This window comes from Esox lucius, chromosome 20 (assembly GCF_011004845.1).
Source record: "Esox lucius isolate fEsoLuc1 chromosome 20, fEsoLuc1.pri, whole genome shotgun sequence".
Classification (NCBI taxonomy): Eukaryota; Metazoa; Chordata; class Actinopteri; order Esociformes; family Esocidae; genus Esox; species Esox lucius.
The window spans coordinates 8,948,440-8,970,922 of record NC_047588.1 but is presented as its reverse complement, the minus strand read 5'-3'; the positions used below and the strand labels follow the sequence as shown (position 1 = coordinate 8,970,922).

Below are 22,483 nucleotides of genomic sequence, written 5' to 3'. Positions count from 1 at the left end.
GCAGAAACAACCTTCAGTCACTAGAGTCCATCTTCAGTCACGGCTTTGTGTTGAGTCTCGCAGGATCCAATACCTCAGCTACTCCAGCGCTCTCCGTCAACCCTGTATGTCCTTTCCTGACATCTGCCTGGCGTGATGAGGAAACATTCAGGAAAGGCCAATGCTTCCCCCGTTCCAAAACTCCACCAGCGGGCTAATACAGGTCAGCCATGACACCTTAATCTCCTTCCCAATGCTGTATCCTAAGCAACAGGGCTGAGACCCGCAGAGACTTTCAGGCAGTACTCACCACATCAAGACACCTTCAATGTAAATAGCTGCACTACAGTCTATCCCAGCAAATATCTCTGCATCTAGGTATCATTTATCCGTATTGTAAATGTAAATCCATTAATATTATACATTCACTGTTCAAATATATACAATCTGCATTGAACATGTCAATTTACCTATTGTGCTTGACTACCTTGAATAGTCCAAAATCAACTAGCAGTGAAGGTCGTTCTTAAAAGGACAAAGACAGACACACTACCGATCTAGTATATAACACGCACCACCCCCTGCAGGACAAAACATGTTCTGTAACAGCACGAAAACTGATCCAAGATTGAAAAAGCTTTTGGTGAATAGCCATTCCTTTCAATTTAGTGAACTGAACACATATCTGGCATTTCAATGCTTCATTAAATCTTCACTAGATAACCTTGTGTTCTCTGTCCTACTCAGAGAAAAGACAAGTACTCCACCTACTGGCAATGCTGGTAATTAAAATGTTAAGATAAATCGTCAAACAGTAAGTTCCACCTTCTGAACCTTAACTATTAGACAACTGTTAGGAATACAATGTGTTTCCATATCAAAGTTTATTGCTGACATGCACATAGAGATCTGATGAAGTACAAAAATATCTTTTATACAAACGTATCTATTTTATCTCTGTACAATTAGCCAGTTTTGTATTAGACGCCCATATCCAACCAAACGCAAATCCGTTTTTTTTACCAAAACATCATACATCATCAAATTTCCAAATCAAATATTCAGCAAATCAAATACATGGTTACACGGAGACAAAACATATTCCTTTTTAAATGGTGAATGAAATCAATGAAAATGGAAAACAATGTTTAATGTTCTTTAAACAAAAATAGTATTATGAAAAACATCAGGTTTTTCCATTTGCAAAATTAAATTCTAAATTCTTCTGGTTGGTTAATTTCAGGAACCACTATTGGGGTACCCCCTTGCAAGTTTAAGAATCACATCATTTACAAAGAGCTCCATGTCATACACAACTGCCATGCTTCTTATGCAGGGCTTTCAATCAACAGCCCACTACACTGCCTGAGCAGTGGGGAACATTTAGATATCTACGGCAAACATAACGCTATCGTGAAAAGGAGGGGCTGATAATAAACTGACATCAAGGTCATTCTATAATGAACCTATACATTTATATCCAATAGAGGCATCATTTTCACCCTTAAAATTAAATCACACATTTCCCCTCAACTTTGTCAAGGGCTGCGGTGGTAATCGAATACTATTTATCCACTGACACCATTAACTACAATACTGCCTTTATAGTGAGAAATTCACATTGAGGTGGGAAAAAGCATTTCTCAAAATCTCAATTCATTTCGTCACCAAACGTGGCAGCTAGCGCTGCCTCTAATGCATGTGTATATATCATGTGCTGAACACGGGGGTCTGTTCAGGAGTGTGCAACGTTACAAAACTTTCAAAAATAAATGTTTCTGTTGTTGCACTAATCTGATTTTCTCTAATGCAGAAGACATTCAACATGTTAATCTAAAATGTTGCTTCACCTCACTATATCCACCCCTTATCAGAGCTGGAACCAGGCCACTAGATAGTCCAGATTAGTGTAGCTTAACTGACCACAAGTGTGTGGCAATGGCAAAAAATAAAATAAAGATCTCCTTTAAGGAAGATGGCTGAGGGGGAACAAACTAGAATGGTGGATAAAGATTCAATGTCTGGGAGAAAATGTGCAACCAAAACCCTTCTTAAAGCTAAGATGAGAGATCTGAGGCCTGAAAATGTCTAGAGAGTGAATAAATAACAAATCAATGTACACACAATTAAAGACGAGAAAAATCTAATATACAATGAACAGGTTGGAAACTGTCTCAAGTTACTACTCGTGATCAGTTTGGATATAAATAGGGTGATGGTATCAGACTCCAAGCAATGCAGCTACAGAGATGGCCAAGCTTATGTGAACATTATGCTTAACATTATTCATCAGTTATTAGCTTAGCAACATTTAGGTAGAAGGAATCCCTTCGGTAAAAGATGTGAATGCATCAACACTGAATGCCCCAGCACCAACTAATCGATGACTATATTGTTTACTTTTTATGAATGATTACAGACCTATCCATTTAATTATCACTAATCAACATCATTGTACGTCTTTCATATAGATTAGCTTGTACAATATAAACTACAGGGACAGCTAAATGGGGTTCAGAAAATGCTATTTTTGAGTTTCAACTTTGGACACCGCTACACACGAGGGATGCCGCTGTACAAAGACATTCAGTTGAACCCCCATTATAGAAAAGCCTGTCTGTTTTTCTTGTTCACAGTGCGCTGGATATTTCACTGAGGCAGGGGTGATCAAGGGAGATGGGGAGGAGAGCTAGCTTAAGGGTCTGCACCAAATCACTAGGCTTAATGTGGTTTTAGTCTGGACCCGCCACTTCAAAAAGGTGCTGGCTCTGATACAACCACGGCCACAATCACACAGACAATCCCTACCATTCACTCACATTCAAGTCCAACACTTCCCATTGTACGTCCCACGATGATGTCACAGGAGAAACAGGAAGTGAAATACCTGGAAGTTGTTCAGTGGTGAACAAGGGGGAGGTATGATTTCCTTGGCAAACAATCAGTTGAGACACTCCATTATTTTTGGCAATTAAGAAATTAGTGTTGATGTCGTGATCAATAAATTGAAGACGCCATTCAGGACAGCAATAACTAGATCAAGGTCTGACAGAATAAATGTCTAATAAATGTCCTCCTTCAAGCTGTTGGAATCAAAACCTCCAGGTACTTGACATTAGCTGCCTAAATGCTAAACTGTTTCCCACAGAGGGAAAGTGAACGAAAGAATACAATGCTATCTGCTAGACTTAGACAGTTTGGTGATTCGACCACCCTTTGATAGCATCTTCAATGTAGAACAGATAGAATGCTAAAATGCTACTTATTACTCATGGGGGGGAAGCTTATTCATATTCCACATTCAAACCCTTTATAGTAATGCTCTCGTCTTATGGTGACATCACTACCACAACTCCTTGTTTTTCCAAGAACGGTGAACATGGCGCATTATGAATATGCAGAGAGAAAAAAATTGAGAGAGGTAGATTTGAAGTCGTAGTTTGCAGACAGGACTAGTCCAGATAATTTTGGTTATGAGAAAATGAAACAACATGCAGGCGGGCGCGTGAATGACGTCCGTGTTCGGGTGATCTCCGTTTTGGAGAACTGAGGGAGGTTGCTACATAATTCTGGACCTGTGTTGCTCAGGGTTCTCCAGGATAAATGGTCGGAGGACAATTTCCAGGTCAAAGCGGAGGGAAGCCTTTGGTAGGGTGGGGGTAAGGGTTGGTACGAGTCACACTGTGCCCTTAGCGGTATGGCTGAGTGCAGCTGGCGGAGCAGCGTAAGGGACTGAGATGGGAGAGTTCAGCGAGAGCCATTGGTTCAGACTGGGAGATTCTCCAGCTGACACACCTAGACTAGAACGGTGAAAACTTCAGGAGGTTGTCAGGTGACCTATCTGTGCCGTCCGTCCGTCCGTCCCCACACCCTGATGTCTATTCCCACCCCACCTACTGAACTCACCACACTTCTACAAAGGGAGCGGCAGCTGGGGCCAGGCTCCCACAGTTCCTCTCAGTTTCAGGGTCCCCTTAAAAGACCCACTGTGTCTCTCGCTCCCACGTGTCCTGCAGAGGGCGGGGCAAGGGGACAGTCCCTACTTCCGGAGGAATCGCTGGGCCAGGATGGCCGCATCCAAGGGGCTGACAGGAGTGGCATCGTGGCCTAGGCGTCGCACCGGTGGGATGGCACCAAACTGGCGCTTTGCCAGGAAGCTGGCCTTGGCCTCGTAGATAGTGTTCTTCTCCTCAGCTAGCAACAGCTGCTGGCGCATGTAGTTTTCAAACTCGTACTGCGACGACTCCTCTGTCACTTTCACCTGTGATAGGGAGACAAAGACGCCGGAAAAGTTAGTCATACGCAGGCTATTGGCATCTTTTGGTTATAGCCAACCAAAATACAGCAAACACTACCCTTGTTTATTTCACCCAACCTAGCATGAGTCAACCACAAAATAATTTACCCAGCTAGTAGTACCCTATAGGGATGTCACAAGAAGCAATACTTCGGTACCAAGTCGATGCCACAATTTTTAAAACATGGTACTGGTTTTTGTACAGAACCGTAGGTGTGGGGGATCCAAACCGTGACAGATGTAGCTTCGAGGCGGATGAATAGGGAGCAATACATTCGCAAAAACCAGTACGCAAACGGGGCCTTCTAACTTTCGAGACAAAACGAAGAAACACTTCCAACTTAGCGAAGCACCTCAAAGACAGACATCCAGATTTACTGTTGCTATTTTTATGTTCAGCAATATAGTTTGAGCTATATTATTGCTTGAAGGCTACATGCCACTGTTCTTTTCTGTTATGTTCAAATGTTTTTATTGAAAGGAGTGTATGTTGAAGTACATGGGATTTATTGTTTTGTTTTTTACCGTGGTATCGAATTTCACTGGTATTGGTATCGACTAAGGTTCTGGTATGGTGACATCCCTAGTATCATATATCACAAAACACAATATTATTTCAATTAGCTAGCAAATGGAGTAGTAACATCATTAAATCACAATGAGATGTTTTTAATGAAGCAGTAACTGGCTTGTTCCACCGAATCAGAGCATTACTGAGATAGCTCAGCTGTGATTTACGCTCAGCTGTCCCTCAAAGTAACAACATTGTGACGCTTGGGTGCACAAGACACGTGGGAAAAGGTGTTATGGGAGATGACGGTTGTGGACAAAGCTGATTAACCCAAGGCCTATTGTGCCAGACATTTCTCAAAACCTTCTCATTGCTAATGAAGCCCCAGCCTGACGGATGGTTCCACCAGACCGTCCCTGCGGTTGCGCTAAAGAGATTATTTCACACACTAGGTCGTGATTATTAGTACAGCGATTTTCAAACCTCTCGCTGGATTAAACATTTTTTTTGCAGCATAAAAATACATGCATATAGGTTTCCGACCATTCAGAGGATTATCCATGTGCTGAGGGTAAAGTGGTTATTGACTACATTGTGACTCACCTCCTGGAGATGCTCTGGGTGGTTGACCTGGTCGTCGATGTCCGGTACAACCTGAAGAGGACCGCTGAGCGAGGATACCGACTGCCTGCGAAACACACACGCACGTTTATTGACTGAACAAGACTTGACTGCTTATTACACGGTTCAATAACATATCAGCCAATGATGAACCCCAGTTAAAAACGTTGCCCATTATAAATGAAAACCCCACAACAGATTAGACAATTTATTTTTCTGCAGCACACAAACTCCATTACATGTAATGTGCGCAGTTCTCCCCCTGTCCACCAGAGGGCGGGACTCACCATGAGGCTATGATGCCGCTGAGAGACTCCAGCACCTCAGTGGCTGTCAGCCTTTGCTGGGAATCCAGCACTAGCAGCTTCCGTATAAGACACACTGTGTTCTCCGACACACGCCCGTCCCTGGAGAGGGGGGGAAGGATGTATTTATGGCCTTCAGCACATGGAGATACTGTTGGATAATACGCTGGGGGAACACATCAGCGCGTGGACAGGAGTGTGGTGCTCCGAGCCAAAGTGATATTGACCCAGTGCAGAAGCGAGTGGGCCGAGTGTGAGGACATCTTTCGGGGGATGCATTTAAAGGATCTCGCCAACACACGCTATACAGGACGGACCATGAACGGAGGGGTTAAAGGTGCGGTGTTGCAGTGGGCCGGGGCGTGGACTCACTCTGGGATGGAGTATTCTGCAGCCTTGATCTTGCGGAACAGCTCCTGAGGTATGCTGTCGTAGAAGGGGAACTGGCCGTACAGCATGGTGAACAGGACCACGCCAAGGGCCCACATGTCACTGGGCTTACCGCGGTACGGTCGACCTGCAAAACGGACACATTAACAGGTTGACGTGGAGGTTCGTCGTTTGACATTTCACCGCTGAGATGGGTGAAATGATCCAGCTTCCTTTTCCACAGGTTTCGCATTAAACGCTGCATCTAGGCCTACGTACCACTCAACAGCAGAGACGTGAAACCAGAGGGCGTCAAACGTCTACAGGTGACGTGTATGAAAACGTTTGGAAATGAACGCGCTGTTGTGCGATTAGCACTGAACAGGAATGTCTGCTAAATTACTTTAAAGTATAAAGGGGCTAAGGTGGTAAAATAAAGTCTTAGTTAAGCGGGGGACATCAAGGTAAAACTCACCTTGCCGAAATAGAAACCAGCAAATAAGTGCTGATTATGTTTAGTGACCTTAGCAACAAAAACAAACAGGGCTGTTCACTGACTTGCTCTTCACCTCTGTAACCCTGGGTTACAGGCTTATCTTTCCAAGAAATTCCAATTCCTTTATTTTCCCATCTACAAAATGTTCATTACGCTTGACCTATAAAACAGTCAAGGCACAATGAGTCAGAAGACAGTAATGGTGAGGGTGGAGCAACAAGCATGGTGTTCAGCTTTAGGACCAGAGGCAAATGTTGGCTGTTGCTGCCCTCCCTTCACCCATGGGGCAATTATGGTAGAGGGGCGTATTGCGCGCACGCACGAGCACACGCACATGGACACGCACACACACACGCATGGGGGAGGGGTTGGGAGTAGTTTCCCCACTCGGTGAGTCATCATCATGACTCACTAGAGCTCGGTTTCATTGTTCTGTCTTCAACCTGTCACATTCTGCTGTTAAAGCCCATGCCTGTTTTCTTTTTTTTAAACAGAGAAGGGACAGACAAACCCCAGACCTAACAGCTCTTTACCCAATAAGAAATCTGTACTAATGAGCAGTTACCTGTCAAATGGTTACTGGTACTGTACACACCAACTGAGAGAATACAGTATGCAGTCTCTGTAGCGAGCACATGGGCCTTAACTATTAATACAATGTAGTGCAGGAAATATTCAATAGACATGTTGAAACCTTGAAACCCTATCATGAGAACATCCTGCAATAGAGAGATGATCAAATCACTGACGGGAAAAAAATGCAGTGCGACATTGTTTAAGGTTTGCAAACAAGTTGCCTAATAAATCAGGAAATAGGTGGCCTGCCAAATGTTACGCAACCCTCGTGACTGACTCTCAGTTTGACTAAGCGGACTCTTCCTTCCCTGACAACAGGAGCTGACTTTGAACTGAGCAACGGAAAATAGAGGTACTTCACAAACAAAATGTGAATTGCCAATGCAAGTCAAAAAGGAGACATGCAAGTTATTTGACCGTTGTGATAATAGAATTTTGCACCAATCAGTAGCATCGGAGACCAGAGTTGGGATGTAATAGAGGAAATGTAAAGGATGTTACCAGTACACTGTCCGTTTCATATTACAGCTATTTTGGCAGGAATAGATAATTGGCGTACTTTGACATTCAGAAAGAAATATGACACCTCGTATCTTTGATCCAGTTTCTATGATTATTATCTAGTCTGCGCTGCACAACCAAACACTCTGCCCTTGAATGTTGACTAATGATCCGATTTGGCATGCAAAAGCAACCTTGCGTGTCCATACTAGAGACCAGACCATCGGATCGGTGTCCGTCCTCACCGCTCAGTACGTCTGGGCTGATGTAGGCCGGGCTTCCTCTCTGGTCCTTCAGCAGATCCTCCTCACTCACCAGGTGCTTGCCCAGGCAGAAGTTGGTGATGGTAATCCGATGAGTTCTGGAAACCACGCAGAGACACACACAGCCTTAGAACCAGTGTCAAAAGTAGTGTGTTGTGTGTGAAGCCATGCAGCCACCTGCAGCCACGGGGGTCATTCAACAGTGTGGGGGTACACAAAGTATGAAAACCACAGCACATTTCCTGATTGTACATGTTTGCCTCGTCACCACAAGACAGACAAGTTTAGTACAAGTGACACACTGTTCCACAAAAAACATGAAATAGGCACCGGTCTGGCTTAAGTTGTTATTCACAGAATGGATGTTCAACCACCGCTCGGCTTTACATTTCTACAGAACCGGTCATCAGACTCCTAGGCCTGGTCTGCAAGGAAACACGGCAACACTGGATGACAGTCAGGAGGACAGTGATATCAAGATGCGGGTGGTGCCAGAACCAGTCAAGGTCTACTGGCCTCCACCACGATAGCCAGAGATCTCACACGGGTTTCTGCAGAGACGGTGCAGGCCTACCGATTGCTTGACTGAGTCAGCATAAGATAGTGTGCACGCGCGTACAGGGTGGGTGGGAGAAGCCATGCAGGGTTGAAGGGCTCGCCTAGACTTAATACAGTATCTCCATGTCCTTCCCAGAACAGCACAGATAGAAAGAGAAAATAAAAAAGGCTATACTTTGACAAACATATGAGTCAACCAGCGGTTTGAGATAATTGCCTCGATGACTAATCCTGCGTGCCACTGGGTTGATGAATGTGTATGCAGAGAACATAAGGAAGTGTGGACACGGACGGATACACACACACACACACACACACGTTTTAGTCCACTCATGATCACATTCTCCCTCACATCCCCTTTCTCAAAGGCCTGAGGTCAAACCAGCTTCCCTGATTCTCTCTCACTTTCCCTTGCAGTCACATTCACATGCTGCTCTCAACGATGGCCCAACACACAAACTTATGTTGAGTCCTGTGAAAACGTACTCCTACTCCCAAAAAAGCTACATTTGAAAACTACTAGAGGAAAAGGAGCTTAAATGTAGGCTCTTCAGACTGATTAGTAAACATGAATGGGCAGTAGCCATTTGATCCTGACAATGACAGGACAAGGGCCCTCCACAGAATCTACATGAAAGACGTTTTATGAAAGGGGGGGGGCTCTCTTTTGTCTGCAGGCATCACGACTGCTCTTGCTATTCTTTCTCTGTATCCTCTCCATCAATGAGATGCCGTTTTTTGCTTCATAAAAGACGACGAGTCCCTTTGGACTGGGTTGACCAAAAAAACCACACTTGTTTTTGCTTCCTGGTCATGTGACCCCTGGGAGATAGGAAACCAGAAACCTCAACAGCCCAGTGATTCCCACCAGTCTGGCCCAAAATAACCACAGTGATGGGAAAGGGATTGAACATGGCAGCATAGTGCTCGGCAGGACGCTCAAAAGACAAATTAAATAAAATGCTATTTTAGAAACAAGTGATTTTTTTGGGGTGATTTAGCTGATGCTCTGTCTAGTCCAACTTACATGAAAAGGGTGGGTTCAGCTCATTTTTACCTTGATAACTAAGGAACTACAACCAGTAACCTTTCTTCACTGGCCCAAAACTTTTGACCACCACGCCACTTGCCGCCATTATAGCGGATTCAAATGTATAGAGAAAAACTGTTGTTATTCACCTGTGCATTACTAGTGGCCCATCAAGACGAACTGCATAATGAATGAGATCATTTAACAGGAAACAAACAGCGTGGACAACAGTTAAAAAGTAAATATAACAACATGAAAAGTTAGCATTTCAAATCAACTTGGCACTGCTTTTTCAACTGGAAAGTGTGAAAGAATGACAATGACACACCACACTGAACTCTGCAAGACAGGGGAAGCTGTTGAGGGAAAGAAGCTACGGGTTTACAGGTTGAGCTACTCGGTGGAAGTGAATGAATCAAGAGGTTGATGTCAGCGTCAACAGACATGAGCTTGATGACAACATGTTACTGTAGCACAGTGTTTTCCAAACTGAGGGTTGCGACATGTTTTGAAAGTGGGGTCGCAAGAACATTTCTAGAACGGAAACACACATTTTAACAGGACAAATTGGTCCCAAAACTGATAGGTTGGCAAATACCCAGAATTCACACAAGCCTTTTCTAAAATGTGTCAGTGGCTTTGATACCTTGACTGGTTTTAGATCATGATATTGACATTTGGCACAACACTGGTAACACTGTGACTAAACAATGTGTGCCATCATGAGCAAGTTGATTTTGTCCGCCCCATGAGAAGCAATCCGGATATGCAAAACACCCAAACCCAATGCCAACCAACCACATTCATTTAGGGCAAGACTGACACAAAACATCTTGAGATAGCTTTTTGACCTAGAGATAAGCATTGGGCTGGATCTTTCCATTGACTTTGCGTACGACATCATGTGCTTCTTAGAGAAAGGGGAACACCAAATTGGTTGTAAATTCTTAGTTTAATCTCCCTTTGCGTTGACTTTGCATACAACATCATGTGCTTCTTAGAGAAAGGGGAACACCAAATTGGTTGTAAATTCTTAGTTTAATCTCCCCTGATTCATCAACCTGTGTGGTTAGAATGCTAGTGAAAACAAATGAGCAGAACACAAATGGGACTTTAGATGAACCAACAAACTCAATAAAGCCAACTTCTGAACAGAACAAATTCAACTCCATAAAATATACTTTTTTAGTTCAACACCCCATTTGAAACATTATGCAAATACATAACACGTTTTCATCACTTAAGATGAACTACAATGACCATAATCCATACTGCCGGATACAAACAGAAATGTCTGTCTTTGCACACACAGCGACGATAGGGGTGGAATGTGAACAGGCTATATTGATATTGGTAGAAGTTCAAAAGAAGTCTTGAAAGTATGCCTTATCTCACTGCTAAAAAAAATGAAGGTACTGGAACATGTAATCACAGTATAACACCAAGTCAGTTAAACTTCAGGGATATTCAATCTGTCCAGTTAGAAAGCATAACTCATTGTGAATCAGTGTCACCCATTTTAGTGCAAATGAAAGTGACAACAGGTGCACTGCATAGGCAACAGCAAGACAACCCCCAAAAAGGGAATGGTTTTGCAGGTGGTGGCCACAGACAATTGCTCTCCCCTTATCCTTCAACTGATTCTTCTCTAGTTTTGTTTTTGGCTAGTGTCCTTGTCACTACTGGTAGCAGGATAGCACATCCATAAGTGCCGTCGCAAGGTTTGCTGTCTTTCCCAGTACAGTTTCAAGAGCATGGAGGAGATACCAGGAGACGAGCCATTACACAAGGTAAGAGCTGGACAGGGCCGTAGAAGGGCATCAACCCAGCAGCAGGACCGGTACCTGCTCCTTTGTGCGAGGAGGAACAGGAGGAGCAGTGCCAGAGCCCTACAAAATGACCTCCAGCGGGCTGCTGGAGTGCATGTTTCTGACAAAACTGTCAGAAAGACAGTTTGAATCCAGCCCTAAACCAGTTGGTGATTTTGGTTTCCATTGACTGTTAAGTCATTTTGTTCACAACCAATTACACAATGTACAGTAAAGATTTTGATCTTGAATATATTTTGTTCATAGACTGGGTGTAGGATTTAAGTGTTCCCTTAATTTTCTTTGAGCAGGGAATTTTTACTAAACTACTAAAAGGATTGCCAGACCTAGCCTAGACACTGAAGGCTTATTTCTAAGATTTGTTGTTAGAGTTGGTGTGAGGAAAAAGCCATCACTTTCAAACCAATCCTTTGGAGTGGGTCTTTGTGAGGTGGTAACGATTTTGCCCACAAGCAAGAGGCGTAGGTTTCCAAAACATTGAGCGCAGGCTTGTTGCCGCTCGTTGCCAATCATGAAAACCGTTAATTCTAGACAACCTTAACTGGGGTGGGTGGGGTGGTCAAAAGGTCTGCTAATGTGAGACTAGGCAGCCAGCTTCCAGTCTGGTTAAAGGGAAGCGCAGAGAGACAACTGTTCACACATGTCTGCCTGATTGCTGCTAAGGAAGAACTACATGTCAAAATAAAATAAAAATCCAGAATTTAATTCAGTTAAGGCATTCCAATCCACAAGCAAACAGTTTCATTACCAATAAATAGTACGCTATATTACTACACTTTTCTCTGCTAACAAATGTTCATACTCTCTACCTTGGGGATTAGAAAATATCCAATTATAATTCTACTTCGCTTCTTTTTTTAAAGAATGTGTCCATTTGGGGGTTAAACTACTGCATTCAGGGAAATGTTGTATTCTCTGAATACTGAGAAATATTTGGTGAGAGATTTTTCTATAGATATACAGACTCAAATTAAAATAAACTCTCATGAATGGTAAAAAAAACAAAACATTTAGGGTTATTTTCCTTGGCCACTGAGTGTCTGCCATATGACCAAAATGTACATGCACATGTATAAGTAAAAATGAAGAGAGGGTTTCAAGTCTGAATGTATTTGTTGACCTGGAGTTTGTGTCTTTGTGTATTTCAAATTGTTAAATACAATCAAAATAACAAAATGCAATATTTGGCAATTCTGTATCCTGTTTAGTAATTGAATTCCAATTCAAGAATTTGAAACATTCACAATTTAATTTGGAATGGAGTACAACCCGGCCCAATATCTTATTGATATTGCAGTGTTAGTGTTGATTTACGACTTACTAGCATCACTGATATCAACGAGATGCAAGACTCTGTACATTCAAACATAGTATCTGCGCATGTCCACAGGTTCACATGTTACAGCGTGGTGGCAAAAGTTGTCCATTGCTTTTAGCTTTATTACGGAAACCGATGTTGAATTTCTACATTGACGTTACCACTGATCACAACAAGAAAATTTGCTATAATTACTTCATTTGGCGTCAACAGCCAAGAATGCAGCAGTACTCCCCTTAATGAACATGCCTGCACACAATGTCAACACAGGAAATATGTAAGGAGAGAAAAGGCGAAAACCAAGAAGGCAAGACAACAGTGGGGCTTGACAAAAGAAACCACGAGAGACAGAAAAAAGCAAAACAGGAACGGGTAAATACTGGGAGTAGAAAAAAATAATTGAAAAAAAAGAAACCAACAGACTGAGCTGGGAGAGATAGGGAGAGGGAGAGTAAATGGAAGGCTGAGCGTCTCTGTGGTGAGTCAGCTCTGAACTATGGAGGGCCTTTGGCAGGCCTCTGCTTTAGTCTCCAGCCGGGACGGACTGTTCAGCTTGTCTACTCTGTTCACAGCCGCTTCGGCCCCACCGGCCAAAAACACACTCCTGTTTCGTCACCACTACGACCGTCACTATAGCCGGTCGGCTCAGCTCCCTGCGAGGGGAATACACGGTGGTGCTTCCCAATCGTGGCCCTGGGGACCCAACGGGGTACACACATTTCCTTCTTTTGCAAACGAGTCAACTATTAAAATAACGTTTATTTTCAAACATTCAGCCAACAAGGATTAGGAAACACAGAAGGTCAGTGCGTGGACTGTTACCACACACATGTAGTGCCACGTAGGACTGATTATTAAAATCGATAGTTTATGCACAGGTACAATGGATGCAAGATGTGAGTGTTCATGGGAATATTTGTGCATGGGGTGTGAAATTGTTATAAATGAAACTCAGTCAGTCCCTTAAATATGCAACTTTGATGTTGTTGACTAGAACACAAAAGGCAAACGTGACACACAAGACTGTGGCGCGTGAGAGCAAAAGATGGCAGTCTATTGATATGTTGCAATAGTGATTAGCATACTACATTTCACAGGATCAAAATATATTGATTTCTTTTTTCTTCAGCAAACAATAAATCCATCTATACATTAAATTAACTAAATCCATCAGAGATGATGTCCTAACTGACACACACTCGGCTCACACACTGGGCACATATGGTGTTAGGAGAGGGGGTTTTACGGATGAGGAGCTGGCTGCGTTCTGCAGGGCCTATCCAATTCTCAGCACACATTGACCTGATGTGCACCCAAGCAGGAGTTCCAACCATGTACACCATACACCTTCCACCGCCAGACATAGCTCTCCCAGCCAAAAGGGGAAAAGCACAAGGGCTAGATTCCTCATTACCTTTCTATCATCACAAAAAAGCCCATAGGCAAACACTTTAAATAAGTAGTTAGAAGATAATTGAAAACAATCTACACATCCCAGATTACAGTCTAGTAGCTGGGACTGGGCCGGGATGTCATTCTCTGCCTGGGAGAACTGGACCATGCTTCATGAAGGACACAAGGTGGTTGAAGTGTCCCGTGTGGTTGAGGCATAAAGGAAAGCATGACTGCGTCCTTACCGTTTGTTCAGCACCATATTGCCAAGCTTCAGGTCTCTGTGAACTATGTTTTTCTGTAAGTGAAAGAGGTAGAGATAGTTCAGATGTGGATTGTGGAGTGAAATATTTTGTTGAATTCACTGGAAGGAATGCAATTACAGTGAGTTGTTATTGAACTAAAGGAGGGGTTTAGCTTGGGTAATGACTCATCTAAGAAACTACATAACCAAGGTATAACAACATTTGGATTTGTCTGAACATGCCCAAGACCACAGTTAAAAAAGAAAAAAAAATGTGCGCAGATGTACACGTGTGTACACGCACCTTACATAATAAACCTAAAAGAGAGAAATGTCAAAAGTTTTTCATCAAACCGCAAGTTCATGGAGGTAAGTCTGAGCTGGCACTGATTAGATCTTTTACTTCCAAACAAAAAGCCATCAATGATGTTTAGGACAAAAAGGCTGGTGAATATTCAAAGTACCTTGTATATTCTAGCCTTACCCTAGTATACCCAGCATAACATCCAGTTACAACGACTTGGGAATAAGGCATGCACACATTTCCATACAGGTGTTCCCGGCTGGGTGTCCCATGCAGCTCACCTTGTGCAGGGCCTCGACCACACGCACCACATCGTAGAAGATGACAATGGCCTCGCGTTCGCTCAGCCTCTTCTCCTTGATGACATAGTGCTGCAGGTTGATGAGGTCCGCCGTCTTGTCGCTGAAATCGTGCGCGCACAGACAGTCCAGCACCAGGCAGATCCGCTTCTTCATTCGGCGAACTTTGGCGTTGTTTACCTCCGGGTCGTCCACGATCTCGTACGCCCGGTCCTAAAGACAACAGGAGGTCGTTTAGGGCTAAGACAGGAGACGACAACTTTCCCCAAGAGTGTTGAGGACTGTCAAAAAGGGAGGTGTTCAGTGGGCACAAAACCAAAAGGCCACGAAACCACAATAAACGTACCGTGCTTTGGTTTACCACTGTAGAGGGTTTGTGTGAATTCCAAACATTACAATTTACAGGCATCTTTTTAAAAGCAAGCGAGAGCAAATATTACCAGGTTTTGAACAGCTTCCAAAATATTTGTGTTGTGGGCTAAGTTTATACTAGCAGCACGACAGAGCGGTTTCCAGATACGAAGGCTGCATCAAATCTCAGGTTCCACAGCCAAGTGACTTCTTAAGTCACCGCTCAGCTATGAGAGACAGAACATTGGAGGAGAGAGCAGGGCTCAGCAATCTCTATGCAACCAGCCTGACTACAACCATTCGTATCTCAACAGAGTTTAGGGGTAGATGGGGTTCAGACGAATAACAAAAGGTACGTCATCCCTATTCACCTCAGAAAAAGCCGCCGTCCCCAACTGCACCCCATTGATTTTGGTGTGGGTTTGTTTAGGTTTAGAGGGACCGGGGGGCCTCTGAAGCTTTTCGGGGACGATTCATTATTCGCTGGTCCTCTTGGAGACGGGACAATAATACCCCAATCAATAAATGGGTAGCCTTGACTGAATCACACAGCGGCCGAACGGCTAAATGCAGCTATTCTAGGAAGAGCGTGCCGAGGAGGAACAGGGTTGTGAAAGAGAGAGGTGGCAGATGGAACAATAAACAAAGTTATAAAGAAATGGGAAGAGGCGGTAGGGCTGACTCACTGCCTGACTGAGAGTGGTTTGCTGGGAAAGTGATGGCTTGAAGAAGAAAAAAAATTGGCATCAATAGAAAAATTATACCTATGCAGAATAGGTATCAATGTAACTAGGTAAATAAATAGGTCAGTAAACAGATGGGTAAATAAACACAAATGAGCTTGCCTTCACGGTGGTCGTGCTGTGTTTTGCCAAAGAACGCCCTAACTTGCGATCCTTAAAGGTCCTAAAAGTCTGGACGGTGGTTAGGGGATGTGAATAAACATACTATCCCAGAAGAAGAATATTTAGGAGGCTGGCAGAGAAACTCTCACCAGAAACCTAAAAACTGTAAATCTCAACACGTCACTGGTGATCAACATTGAAAGACACTGCAATGGTCAGAACCGCCAAGCAATGCACTCGGGGGTCCTGTCTGGTCATTTACCTGGAATAGGGGAGTCCTGTCTGGTCATTTACTTGGAAGAGGGGAGTCCTGTCTGGTCATTTACCTGAAAGAGACCGTGGTGGTGAACCACTCCGTCCTGGTTGTGGAGCAGTGAGAGAAGGGAGAACTCCGTGTGCAGCAGCATTTTGCCCTGCCTCTCCTCCTGGGTCTCCCCGGCAGTGTCCGCTCGCTCCTCTAGCGTCAGGATCTACAACAGAAAATAGAGGCAGGGTGACATTCGTTAGGAACCAACTGAAACCAGGAGGTACCACCTTGTATTATCCAATAAGAAGCTATTGGTTTTCCAGTGCAAACAATTACAGATTTTTTTCACGGTTTGGCTGACAGATTTCGACTTTGAGGTTAGGCGGCTTCAGGGCCGTGGAGGAAGACCTGAACAACTCACTGCGTGCCGTTGTTTCCCTACAACAACCGCTAAACCTTTAACGTGACTGCAGGCTGACCCTGGGGCTCCAAGCCAAGCAGTAGCCTGGTTTGGGGTTTGGCACATTGACACGTACTGACGTGCTGCAAATTCAGAGAAGCCCAGAGCACTGCAAGCGACGGGGTGAGGGGGGGAGGGGGGGGGCAATACCACAAGAATCAGGCACACGGGTCGATGCAGGGTTACAAGTGCGGCAGCCCAAACTCCAGGAGGGGCGTCGGTCCTGTTGTTCCTCAGTTGCACCCGTTGTGTAAAAAAAGGAGTATTTGATTGCCCCAATTAACAAATTGCTTTCACAGTTTGCCATTCACCTTAGCAAGCACAGGCTGTTGCCCTCAAATAGGGTCATAAATTAATTAATGAAAAACTGAGAAAGACGTCTGTTCAGGAAGGTCAGAGGTTCAAACCCATATTGGGACACTGTGTCTAACAGAGTACCTATTGACTGGAGATTACACCATCGCTATTCAACAGTAAGTATGACTCAAAAGGATTAGATATTTTTACAGATCTTTGGAAGTGTATGTGCGCAGTCACCTTTAGCTGGTAGAAGTCATCTGTCCCATCCTTCCTGGCCAGACACTGTACTATGCTCTGCACAGGAGAGTTCCCCAAACGAGGCCCTGTAAGCAAAAGGTGGCAACAGCTGCATGACCAAAAGGTAGGGGATTTGAGTGCTCTAATGCAAACCATTAGGATGCTTGCAAACACTGACACTCTTAACGCAACGTTGTCTTTCACACGTCATCCACCGGAGGTCCACTGCTCCTAACATTTCACCATACAGCTGTATGAGTTCTGTGAGAACACTGAAGAATCAACTCCATGCCATCTGCCCCATGTAAAAAATTCTTCACATTCTTGTCTCAGGCAACCAGAATCCCCTCCCCACCTCTTTCCTGTACGCACGCACACAACACCTCTTACCCAGGACGAAGGGACCTGCCCTCTTGGCGTTGCTTCCAGCTATCCCAGGACACAGGAGCTTGCTGGCCCTGCCCGAGGTCTCTCCGGGTCCCCTCTCCGAACAGCGTCGCTTAGACATTCTGGAGCTCTGCAGGACAGTCAGAGCAACAACCGAATAAACCTTAACTTAGGCAAGTTAACTGGTTAGCAGACTAGTCACATGAACACAAGGATGCCCATTTCTCAAAGCAGGCAATGGTAGCTAGAGTGTTGTGATTCATTTGCTGCAATAATCAACTTACCAGAAACTTGTCAATGCAATAATCAGGAGAACTAAATACTTGGTTTTCAATGTTCCATAAAACTGCCTGACTCTACCTTGCCGTCTGCTGGAGTCTAGCGACTTCACTGTAGGAGACAGTCTGTCTTGCAGTGGGAGGGTTTTTACCCCCCCGAATCTCAACCTCTTTAGAGAAACCCTCCCACCAGTGTACTGACACCTCAGTGTGAATGGCTGGCCATTATAGGTTCATTGAGATGATGCTCTCTGGTGAGAGATCTTACACCTCAGCTGTAATCCCCACAACACGGCATGCAAGCGAAACATCAATTTACTCCCATTAAATGACGAATACCTTAACGCAGTAGCCATACGGCAACATTAAACGAGATTGGAATCCTGGTCATCATGCTTAAGAGATCTAAATAAAGAGGTTTTATGTATGGCGTAAATGCTTTTTCATGCAGCTGCTTTCCACTGATTTTATACAATTCCAGAGCTTTCTAAAAATCCGGCCACAGTTAATCTCAAAATCTGTGCAGTTTAATCTATGCCTGATGTGGCAAGGGATGAGCATTGACTGTAAAAGGCTACAACTTCCTCTCAGAAGACAGTTTCCCATCAAGGTTACGCACATGGTTCTCTTGACAGCAAAATAAATACCAACCCTACAGTTTCCAACAAAGGAACTAAAAGGTACATGTGCATGACGCATCTTGTTACCCGGAACGGCAGCTACCTGCAAAATACCTATTGAGTGATTCCATAGAAAGACAAAAAATGTTTTGGGGGAAACCTCAAAGAAAATCGTATCATATAGATAACAGCCTTTTGGAGAAAAGTTTGTTTACAGATATTTAAAGAGTAAATTAACATGAATATTGGCTTCACCCAGGCAATCGTTAAGACTCATGAATAAATACTTAACCTACAGGTACTATGAAGTAACAACTAACATCAAATGAAGCAGGATTTAAAATGTTAACATGAAGTATGCAAAAGAAACAACCTGAATATTACAAATATTGTCTATCATCTTTACATTGGCTGCTATCTTAATATTTTTAAAAACATACTGTACACAAAAAGTTTCAAAATTCTCTTTTTTTTCTGGTTCCGTACAGAATCACTCATCTACAAGAGACATTTGCTTTGTTTGCCGCCTGCTGATAATGAGTTCCTTTGTGATAAAAGGCACTCTGTTTCTCATACCAGAGAAGCTATGCTCAGAACCAACTGGAGTGGAGTGAATCACTCATTTCAGTCGCCCTAGGGTTCCCATGGACTGGGATTTGTCAGAAATACTAAAATGTCAGAGGGATGACAAAGAGAGCGTGAAATGAAACATGTCCCTGAGTGTAAGAAAAGGGCATCATTTCAGATTGAAAAAACAATTCATGATTTTCTGTAGTAAAAATGTGGAAAAGATGGCAAGGTCTTCGTGCCTAAAGACAATATTGTGGTGACAGTAGATATTCAGTGGTCACACTGGACTACTGCAACCCCAGAGACATTCCAGTAGGAGATGATTCTGGATGGTAACACAGCAGCAGTATGGAACGCAGAAAACAATGTAATTGAATGACCAGCATGAGTAGAGGCACTGAAGAGACACACACCCAAAAAACATGAAGGAGGACAACACAAGTCCAAATGTGCAAACATTAGCAAAGACAGCAACCATTTGAACCATTAAACCAGAATAAAAAAGAAAAAAAAGACATCTTTCAGCATTTAAACTTTTTCCGCCATGGGCCAAACAGCTTGGCTCTGGGGATGACAGGACTGCTGGCAGAAATCATTGTGGGCCTCCATAAATTCTCACTTTTATGAAGAGTTTTTTTTTTTTCAGATGCCAGACAGCAGACTGTCATAATCATGTCTATCGCTTGTCTGTCGCCAACTCAACCAGTCAGCACCAAGGGAAGATTACCAAATGTGCTTTTAATGGCACTGTCAGACATGGACCTTTAGGAGAGCAGCGTAACATATCAAGAACCAATCAACAGAAGTCACCAGAACTAAATAGTACACAATGTATCCTGCTGAATGGAGGACTGTCCGTCTGAACAGGACCATAAGGCCCAGATTAGCAGAACAGTACAACGTTATTCAAAATGGTTTACATGTGTAAAAGCTGCCAAAAGTGCTCTTATAAAGAATTAGGCTATGTGGTGGATTCTATGCATTTTCTTTACATTAGGAAACAAGAAGTAGGTTCAGAAATGAATTAACTTGATTCTTTTTTTCCTTTTTTTATATATATAGTTTTAAAGCAGCCAAATATGAAGACTTGAACAGATGTACATAGACAACCAAGGACACACAATGATTGGCATGAATGACTTCAGTACAATGGCATGCCACAGTGTCGTCCTATCTGCGGTTGACTGTACCAGAGGGAACCAGAGCAGGGACATAGGCCACTGTTTCTCTATATCACCCAAGGCACTTGAGGGAGATTCTCCCACACCATCCACGAGAACATGCAATCTAAATAGAATGAACACAATCACAGCAACAGCTCCATCCATCACGTAGATTTGGACAAATCTACTTGGTAAGAACGTTCATCCTAGAACATTCAACTAATGAGAATTTGGACACACTACATTCCATATTCGGTCAAAGATACACCTATGTCTCTGTCAGATGGTATATTATTAAAATATTGCAATTACTTTTTTCATGAATTATTCCAACAATCCATCCCAACGGGCTGCATGTCATGACACCTGTCTCAATCAATGAGAGAAGGTTAGAAAGCGACAAGATGGCAGCATACACATTTGGATAAGTCACGGAACAAAACTGTGGAGCATTTCAAACCCCACAAAAACACCTGCAATTGGACACAGAGTATATGCAAGGTATATCTTTGACCAAAGTGAGGAGAGATAGTATTGACCAAAGTGAGGAGAGATAGTATTGGCACAGACCAGGTTAGTGGAACATTACCTTGAGAAGCTTTAAAGTAAAAGCAACAACGGCTGTTAAGCATTATGCTTCAACCGAGCCGTTGTGTCAATGATACCCACAACCTATTATATTAGAAGCACATGTATTCCACAGATTTCAGTATTATGTTGTAATTAAAATACTTAACGAAAACCACCAAAATAAAAAGCTAACGTAAAATGAATCGAAGATCCCCGGCTGTGATTTGTTTTCACATTCATGCCTATAACTTAAAATTCAGACGAATAACAAAAAAGTCGAAGCTATAACAATGTCAGTAGAGCCGATTCATACAAATCACGTGCGATCGAAGTTGAACAAAGGATTTCTTGACTTGAAATTGCACCAGTCAATCACCCTCTAGCGAGCTGACTAGCTATATTGTACACCATGACACATTTACCAAGTAATTTGTTAATGGGCACATTTTGATGTCCCTAGATGTGAACCTCAACAGCCTTTAGGTTCGATTACCTTTCTTACAGCTTGCTAGTTAAATATTATTACATTTGAATGCCCTTGGTCAAAGGTCACAGAAATGAGTAACAAAACGGGAATGACGACAAAATGTTGCAGTGGGGTGTCAGTAGCAACACACTGCATCATCGGGCTAACGTTAGGCTATCATTTGAGACAACAAATAAAGAAACACACACACTGCAGAGACGCATTTCTCAAGTGCATTGTACACAACCCTCTTTGACTCCTACCAACGGACACGGAGTGCCAACAATCACCATTTGTCCTCAAGCCATTTCGACTCTGTCACCCTGTCATCAACCAATTGTGCAATAACTAGCTAGCTAACTTAACTAACCTACCCGGCTTCTATTTATATCACTGACTGGTCAACAACTCATGAGTTTACTGTAAACGTTCTCCATGCCGAACTCAACTTTGTACCAGAAATACGTGTATCCCCAAAGACGAATATATAAAACAACAAATGTACAATGTACTGCAATAATGCGTACGTGTATATTTATTGCAAACCAATACTTACAACATTGCTAGCTGGCTAGTAGTACAGATAATCAATCAGCATCAGTAAAGCTATGCTAACTAAAATAGTTACCTAGCTAGCTAGCTAAATTTCATTCTATAGACAAGTAACCGAAAGGCAGCTACAACATGTACACCTCTTCTATACACTGGAGCAACCGTAATGACAAATGTGCATGGTATTATTTGTTCATTTATCAACTGACCAATTGTCTGCTAAACCATACAGATATCGCAGATCAACCAGGAGGCCATTTAAACAATGTAGTGATACTACCACCACTAGCGCGAGCTTGTTCGCCACCTCACTCAGGTCTTTTTTTATCAACAACTTACCTCGAGCTGAAAACGCCGAGGAAAGTATGAGTTACTACAGCATTGACATTTCTTTTATCTGTTCGGTGCATACGCAGTAAATTCTTCAATCAAAAATGCCGTTTATAGAGTGTAGACTGCTCGATATGTTTGTTTAAACCACTATTACCGAAATGGGCACTCAAAGCTTCCTTTCGTCAGCTTTCTGATCGCATCTTTCCATAGCA

At 43.2% G+C, this 22,483-nt stretch overlaps 1 protein-coding gene across 2 annotated transcripts; it reads right to left on the bottom strand.

The window, feature by feature from the left end:
* Positions 1-846: 846 nt before the first annotated feature.
* On the bottom strand, positions 847-22,483 carry stk40 (serine/threonine kinase 40). Of its 2 annotated transcripts, none has more exons than XM_010899128.4 (11): positions 22,278-22,483; positions 17,723-17,849; positions 17,333-17,418; positions 16,415-16,558; positions 14,875-15,105; positions 14,291-14,343; positions 7,901-8,016; positions 6,086-6,230; positions 5,696-5,815; positions 5,391-5,475; positions 847-4,240 (listed from the first exon to the last, which is right to left on the bottom strand). In XM_010899128.4, the coding sequence occupies exons 2-11, from the start codon at positions 17,838-17,840 to the stop codon at positions 4,019-4,021; spliced, it is 1,320 nt and encodes a 439-aa protein (XP_010897430.1). In that variant the 5' UTR covers positions 17,841-17,849; positions 22,278-22,483; the 3' UTR covers positions 847-4,018. The 2 variants fall into 2 exon arrangements, with proteins under 2 accessions (XP_010897430.1, XP_034144733.1); XM_034288842.1 differs by lacking the exon at positions 22,278-22,483 and adding an exon at positions 20,940-21,362.